The following is an 8,263-nucleotide window of genomic DNA, read 5'->3' as shown; positions in this document are numbered from 1 at the left end:
CGCCATGTGGTCTCCTCCGGGGCAGGCGGGATTTGAACTCATGCGGAAGTGGCTTTAGCTTCTCAGTGCAGTGCTTTAACCCGCTGCGCCACCAGGGAGGGCCTTCATCATTTTCTTTTTAAAGTCATCTCCATGAGGAAGATTCTGACCATTTTAACAGAAAGAAAAAAATATGGGAAAATAGAAATCGAAGTGTATGGAAGAAGAGGAAAACCACTTCTGTTCAAACTAGATTCTAAACTGAGAAATAATTTAATTTCACAATAATGCTCGAACTCACATTCACCTGCTATTTCATGATCAGATTTGGAGAAAGAATGAAATACGCAGGTGTCCCCCAATCTCTTGGTGCCAGTCCTTCCTACCAGCTCAGTTATCTTCACAGATAGTTGTGCTTTGCAAACAAATGTACTAATCTTTTTTGAAATTTTTTATATTTATTTTCTTATATCACTGTTAAATTTGGGCCCGTATTTGATTTACCTCCTCGGGTATAATGCCGTAGTTGTCTCTCCACCATAGCAACCATCTCTGCCCTTTTCACACCCCCTCTCCTCCTTCAGATCTATGATCAGCTTGCAAGTTTGGTCTTTTTCCTTGACCCTTTGTTCAGTTTCTCGATATTCCACATAAAAGTGAAACCAACCTTCTGACTTATTTCCCTTAACATACTCCCAGCTCCATCCATGTTGCTGCAAAGGACATGGATTATCTTTTTTGATGGCTGAGTGGTATTCCATTTTGTATATACACCTCATCTTCATGATCCATTCATTCATTTGGGGGTATTTAGTTTGTTTCTGTATCTTAGCTACTGTAAATAGTGCTTCAATAAATGTAGAGGTGTGGGTTTACTTTCAAATTAGTGTTTTTGTGTCCCTTGGGTAGATTTTTAGGAGTAGGATTGCTGGGTCAGACGGTAGATCATTTTTAGTATTTTGAGGAATTTGTACCCAGCTTTCCAAAGTGGCTTTACCAGTTTGCATTCCCACCGGCAGTGTAAGAAGGTACCTTTTTCACCACATTCTCACCAGGCTTTGTGTTTTTTTTTTTTAATATGTGCTAATCAGCTTTTCTTTGAAGCCTGACACAAAAGCCATGTTTTTAAAGGTGCTTGCAGTTTTTCACAAGTAATATTCAGATTCAGTGATTAATTTCTTTTTTTTTAAGTTTTATTTTATTTATGCATACAGAACTGGGGTATAGGCCAGAGGTGCAGGGGGTAAGAGGATTCACCAGAGACAGAGTGGGGAGCAGAACAGGCAGATGCCCTGAAATACCCTGCTGAGAGGAGCAACAGGCAGGTCAGGAGAGGTCTTCCATGCCATGTGGGTCACCTCCCTGGCCAGGGATCAAATTCATGCTGCAATAGCTTCATAATGCTTTACTTTAACCTGTTGAGCCACCAGGAGGGCCACGATTCAATGATTAATTTCTAAGCATCTCTTAGCTAGTCCCTGTGCTCAGTGCCTCTACATGTTTTCTCATTCACCAGTATATCTGTGAGACTAATATTTTTGCAGAAGAGGCCACTGAGTGATTGTCCTAAGTTCTCACAACCTGCAAGTAGCAACCTCTTTTTCCACCTACTATGACTATTGAAGTTAAGGTGGTAAAATTTGCTAGTGTTGTGTCATGAATAACTTATATTATTGCCATTCCCAGTATAGGATCCCTCACATTTTCCCACATATTAGTGTGGATTAAGGCAACCCCCAATAACTGCAGAGCCCTTGAAAGCTGCCCTCATGCTCCCTCTGCCTTTCCTTGCCTGCCCTCTGGTGGAGACAGTGACAAAGAACAATCGAAGCTGGGGAGGACAAGGCTGAAGAAGGACTGCACCTTCCCTTCCCTCCCCGACCCCCTCACCAATGGGTGCCCTTAGGATTTTCCACCCTGCCTGAACCAGCTATACTTCTTTAAGCCACTGTGGCTGTAAATGTGTTTCTGTCCACCTGGAATGTTCTTTCTACACTTTCCCACGTGGCAAATCTTTGCCGTCTTTCAAGACCCAATTCAGACACCACTCAAGCCCTGAAGCCCACCCAGTAACCCTCACTAGTAAGCACCCCCCATCCGGTTTATCTTGTTTGTTTTTGTCTGCTCCTTTACTATAGCCCTACCGTCACTGACATCTCTGTCTCTTCTCCATGAATCTGAATTCCTTTGAGCTCAGAGAACTTGTCTTATTTTTAAGACTCTGAGTAAGCTTAGAAGATGCTCGATAGGTGTTAGAATGGTTGAATAATTGGTTAGAGCCTGAATTGGGAGAATCAAATTAAGTAATGTAATGTTCAAAAATAGAATTAGCTGTGTAGAATTTGTGCCTCATAAGAACAGAATTATCACTGATTGTTTGTTCTTCCCAACAGGCCATGTGAGAAGGGTTGGGAAAGGTTGCTATAGTACTATCCCAAATTTGGACACCGTACCTCCAAGGGGACAAAGGGTATATACGACATTCATTTAGATTCTCACACCCTTAATAGAGATAATCTTCCAGAGCCTGGGCAAAACTTACTTGTTGATATATGTGGTTTACTATCTAACAAAGATGATTATTTTTCAAGTATATAGTATATTCACTCAATTGGAAAACATTTTCTGAATATCTACTATGTACCAAGAAAAAAAGAGCAAAGTCTAAATTCATGAAATAATTACATTTAAGAACGACTGTTCTGCAAGTGAAAAGTACAAACTAAGATATCATTTAGACTGTAATTATTTATCATTGCCAGTGATGGTTTAAGATTCAAGAACACTTCTGAGAGACCCCTTGTAAAGGTATGAAGTGGAACAGCACCTCTTCCTCTAATCTCCAAGACACAAAGATGCTAGTGTTCTCCTATCACCCTTCACTGCTCCAGACCATCCCAGGCCACAGACTTGCCGTCATCTGCCACCCCGCCCAAGCATCTCCATCCTCTGTCCCTCTGCGGGGACAGCAGTGGGCAACAATCCTCTGTCTGCTGTGGCTAGTAGTTGGAATTGAAATCACATACTACAGCAGAAAATGAAACTTAATATTCTAAAACTGAACCATCTTGCTCCTCAGCCCCCTTCCCACTGATGAGTGAGTCAGACTTATCTGATGCGCGCAGTCCCTTTGGATCATATTACCTTATATACCTCAGAGGTTGTGTATGGTCTGTTTTGAATCCTCTTCCCTCCGCTTGCCCTCCTCTCCAAGGTCACCTCAACTGTCAGAGGTCAGACTATGATCGTAGCATTGAGGAGTCATGGGGACACTCACACCTGGCCCTTTTACTGGCTGGCCCAGCTTCAGTCCCTAGCACCTTATACTGGAGGCTGCAGCTGCAGAGGCAGCGGGTCCAGCATGATTGGGCCCTGTCACCTTCTGTGTTTCTGAAGTCATGAGTTCTATGGCCTTATCTCTACCCAGACTGATTTCTGGCACCGTTTACCCAGCACTTCCGTTTTCCCACGGGCAGGCGGGACTTCCGGCTGCCCAGGCGCAGATACTTGTGGTGAGGACTGTTAGGGCATGTCTCAGGTCCACCGGCCCCACAACGCCCACAGCTGTTTCTCTTCTACCTCTCAGGCACCAGCCAAGAGCAGAATTTCTCTTAAGGGAGCTGCAGATTTAAGATTGGGAGAAAATCCTTGTCCATCTGGAAGACCCCATAATTTAGCTGAGTGTTTCCATTACCCCTAGTTGACCCAAGCCAGATTCAGCCCAGAGGGAGGGAAACATGGACTCTCACATCTGCCTCCCCTTCTCCAGTCCCTCCTTTTATAGCATTTTCCGTTCACCACGGGAAAGATTTCCTATATTTCCTCTCTTTCTGGAACTATGGTCCTTTGGATGTTTAATCTTTTCTTCTCCAAAGAAACACATCTCAGCCTCTGGAAACAGTGTGCATCCCCCTCAAGAAGACACCATATCACATTTTGTAAAATCCCACAAAATGAGTGACCGTGGGAGTTGTAGACGCGGAGTTCAAGGAATAAGAGAAATATCCTTAGTTCCCTGACCCCCTATCGCACCTCACAGGAAACTGCCCCCTCTTCTGTGAGCAAAAAGGACCCCCACTAACTGGGAGTGTTGCGTGAGCCCCCCAGGAAAACCAGCAAACTGGCAAGAGTTGGGATTCTCTGGGCTTGTCAAATTCGCTTCCGCGGTGGACAACTGTGCAGCAGCTTCCCTAAGCGTGTTCCCCGAAGTCCTGCCCAAACTGTGGTACCACATCCCGCCATCAAATGGCTGCTTGATAAGCCAGAACTTGAACCCTGGCGAATTACACAAGCAGTCCAGGCCTCACCAGATGCCTGGCTGAGTAAATAGCTTCACTGGGCTGTGTGACTTGCCTTCGGGATGTCCTCCCGGTGTCGGACTTGCGGGCGCGGACAGGGTAGGCACAGCTTGTCCTCTCGCGCAGGACGGGACGGCGCCGCTGTGGATCGCGTCTCAGATGGGCCACAGTGAGGTGGTGCGGGTGATGCTACTGCGGGGAGCCGACCGCGACGCCGCCCGGAATGTAAGTCTGGGGGGGAACCTGGGACATCGGGTCAGGGTGGGACCTGCGAAGCACTGAGGCTCAGCGTAGAAAGCAGAAAGCGCCTGCTAATTTTGTCAGTAACTCACCTCTGCCTACTATCTAGTAGGAAAACAAAATAAACGTCTGGGTCAGTTGACACTTAGCAAATGCTGCTCATTCTAATTAAGGGGGGAAATAATTGATTAATTCCTCAGAGATCTACTCACCTGAGCTGAGTAGTGGACGAACCCGGGAGGACGCATGAGGCAGGATGCCGGTGCTGGGGCTGTTCTCAGGGATGTGGCGCTGCGCCTCCTGCTGGCACTGGACCGCAGTGCAGCTGGCTGCGCCTGGGAGGAGGGGGGGGCGGGTCTGTAGTTGGGGGTGTCGGGATTCTAGGGCTCGCTCGGCCCCTCCTGCCCTCAACTTAGCCTCAGTTGGTGTCGCCTAACTCTTCTCCAGGCGCTGGCCTGGTGCCCCATTGGAACTAAGTTCAACTTGAAAAGAATGTGTTTGCTTTTTTTTTTTTAATTTTACAAAAGTTTATTTTTACATCATTTTGCACATTTTTTTTTCCATCTCGATTGTAACCCCCGCGGGTTTCCCATCACCAAATCACCCCTGTGCCACCACCATAGTACCGTGCATTTCCCTCCCTCCTCCCCCCACCCCCCGTTTTTGATCCCATTCCCCACTCCACCCCCACAGAATGTCTCTGGTCTATGGTTGTTCATTATTTTTGTTATTTTCTCGCCTGGTCCATTATACTCCTGCTATGAGTGAAACCATCCGGTATTTTTCTTTCTCTTTCTGGCTTATCTCACTCAGCATGACCTTTTCCAGCTCCATCCAAGTTGCTGCAAAAGACATGTGTTTCTCTTTTTTGGTTGCTGAGTAATATTCCATTGTATATATGTACCACATCTTGAGAATGTGTTTGCTTTTTAAAGGCTTCTTTGCCCTTAGTATTACCCTTCCTTAAGTTACCCACCTCCCGGTTTCAAGTATGAGCCCAGAAAGGAGAAATCAGAAGACAGATTCCTAATCACTAGCTCCTTTATTACTTCCCAGTCTCTGAAGCCAGAAAGAACAATTTTCTAATCTCATTTTCTTTCCTCCTGATTCCAGCTAAATCGTTAATGCAGAGTTGGGTATTTCCTTTATTCTGGGAGAACTCTGTGAACTAAAGCTTCTAAATACAGTACTTGGTGCATTAAGGCAGGTGAAAGGGGAATTTGGAAAAATACTTTCTCAAGTCAAAAAAAAAAAGGACAGAAACTAAATATTAATTTTTAAAGTTTGTCTTTAGGTTCTTTTTTTAGCTGAGTTCAGTCTATCCCTGTCTTCCCCCTTCCCTCACCCCACAACTAGCTACCTAGGGCAGTCAAGGGCACAAGAAGGCAAAAAAAAAAAAAAAAAAAAACATTTAAAAATCTAAAACAATGAACACAGTTTAACAATTAATTTCTGCTAAGTCATGAACTGCAGCTGAATGCCTCTTTGATCCACCTATGACCTAAAAATATGTTCTTCAAGTTACTTTTGTCCCTTACCCAGTGGTCTAAAGAACTAGAGGAATATGAATTCCCAAATGGCTGTGTTCAAAAATCACACATTTTGCCTGATACCTTCCATGCACAATTAACTGTTTAATGCCCTCCCAGGTAAGAGATGTCTACGGGTCTGTGTTTTAGTTTACACATTTTATCTGTGTCTGACCAGCATCTTCCCAGTTTCCAACTAACATCTCATTCTCAGACAATACACACACACACACACACACAGGGATAATCTGTTACAGGGCACCCCAATGTGAATTGGGTTGCCTGTCTGTGGGTCTTCACTCGTGCATTTACGATTCAATCGTATTATGGACACACTCAAAAGGTTAAATAATGGATTTATTTAGAAGGAGAAAGGTAAAGGAATAACCCAGGGAAAGAGGGAGAGAAACACAGGTTAACTAGGATGTCCTACCAGTTCTGCTGACTTGGACTCCACCAGCCGCTGAAAACCAATTGAGAGCCAAAACGATCAGCTGCGAACCACCAGGCCAAGCGCCCCCCAGAGCCCACATGTCCGGTTTTATCCCAACCTGGCTGCTCAGCTCCGCCCTCAAGTCCCTGCATGCTTCTTCTTGGTACTGATGGGATTTGGAGTTCCAGCATCTGGAATGGGGGCGGAGTCCATGAAACCTGTACCTGTTAAATATTCACTTTTCTTGTCCTCTGTCTGTAAAGGATGGTACCACAGCATTGCTGAAAGCGGCCAACAAAGGATATCATGATGTTATAGAGGAATTGCTGAAATTTTCACCTACTCTTGGTATTTTGAAGGTAAGAATTGCTTAAAGAAAATTTTACAGCGAGTTAGAAATTAAGAAGTTGTACTTGAGGCCTACAGTAGACTCTATGTATAATTCACATCACTACCTGTATTAACAATATGCATACAACATCTTAACATTGGAAGTGGGAATATCACTGGGAGAAATAGGAAGGTGGTAAAAAGCATGAGCCAGAGTCTGCCAGTGTCTGGTTTTCAAGAACAATAAAGAATATAATAATGAAAGGGCTAAGCTGAAAAGTCAACTAAATGGACATCTCATTGAAGGTTCTATGAAATCCAAAAATAACGAAATACATTACTGGTACCTCATGACACCAGGGACTCCTTCCATTTCTTTCTCTTCACTATCTGGAGCAGAGAAGCACCGCTACCTTAGATGAGCTAAAGGAAGCCTCAGACATCTGGACACCTCAGAGAATGTATCAGGCTGAAGAGCTGGGCCTTCCAGAAAAAAGAGCCCCAAAACTCTTATCTTGTAATCATTGGAGATTAAGTTATATCTAAAGTATAATCTAGGGGGTAGCAATCTTTTTCAAAATCAAGCCAGGTAGGCGGTATCTTAGACCTTGCAAGCCAGTCTCTGTTGTGTCTGGCTGCCATTGTAGCAGCCAGGCAGAACTTAAAGACATGGCTATGTTCCAATAAAACTTTATTTTACCGACATTGTATATCTGGGATTTCACATTTTTACATGTCACAAAATAATCTTTTCATTGCAGGCAGTGGCTAGAGTTGGAGTGGATTTGATCTGCGGATCGTAATTTGCTGGTTCCTGGTAGTCACGCTTCTGACTTCCTGAGTAGAGGACACTGACACTTTTCTAAGCTTGACACAGGACTCAGCACTTTGTGGGCTGTGCCCTCAGGGTTTATTAATGTATATGAAGTCCACTTACCCTTGAATGACCCCCGGGCTTTTGGGATATCTTGTATGTGATCTTTATACCTTTAGATTCCATTCTTGCTGTCAGTTAACACAGAGCAGCTATTGTCAGTGTGCTGGCCTCTCTCCTCGGTCTCAGTGAGCTGCTTCCAATCTGTGAGCTGGAAGCCAGCAAGCTGGACATGCTGATACTGTAAAGTAAGAATAGCCATCAATGAAAGTGAACTCTGACAAATGAGTTCAGAAATCAACTTTGCAAAAACTAGCCTTGCTTCAAACAAACAGCTTTTATTTTTTTAACTTGGTCTGTGAAGTTGATAGGTCGCTTATGACTTAGATAAGCAAAACCACATTGTAACCAAAATCATTGAACTCCTATACCTATTAGTAAAGCAAACATGGGACACCATTGCTCTGCTGGAGTTTTTCTCTGAATGTATCTTATTCTTTTACAAAAATGAGAGGATTTTTTATTGTAAGTTAATTTGAAAACTAAGCTTGCATTTAAGTTATTCATATGCAAAAGTAGC

The 8,263-nt window shown here is 44.0% G+C and overlaps 1 protein-coding gene across 1 annotated transcript in view; it reads left to right on the top strand.

The window, feature by feature from the left end:
- The window catches only part of ANKRD29 (ankyrin repeat domain 29), a 50,352-nt gene that overhangs the window by 31,677 nt on the left and 10,412 nt on the right, over positions 1-8,263 (top strand). The window contains exons 7-8 of the mRNA XM_004683789.2: positions 4,404-4,502; positions 6,743-6,838. Coding sequence (XP_004683846.1) covers positions 4,404-4,502; positions 6,743-6,838 — 195 coding nt within the window. The remainder of the gene's footprint in view (positions 1-4,403; positions 4,503-6,742; positions 6,839-8,263) is intronic.

This window comes from Condylura cristata, unplaced genomic scaffold (genome assembly GCF_000260355.1).
Source record: "Condylura cristata isolate star-nosed mole 26May11 unplaced genomic scaffold, ConCri1.0 scaffold00016, whole genome shotgun sequence".
NCBI lineage: Eukaryota > Metazoa > Chordata > Mammalia > Eulipotyphla > Talpidae > Condylura > Condylura cristata.
Note: the sequence above shows the minus strand (reverse complement) of the source record. Positions and strands in the feature narration are given on the sequence as shown.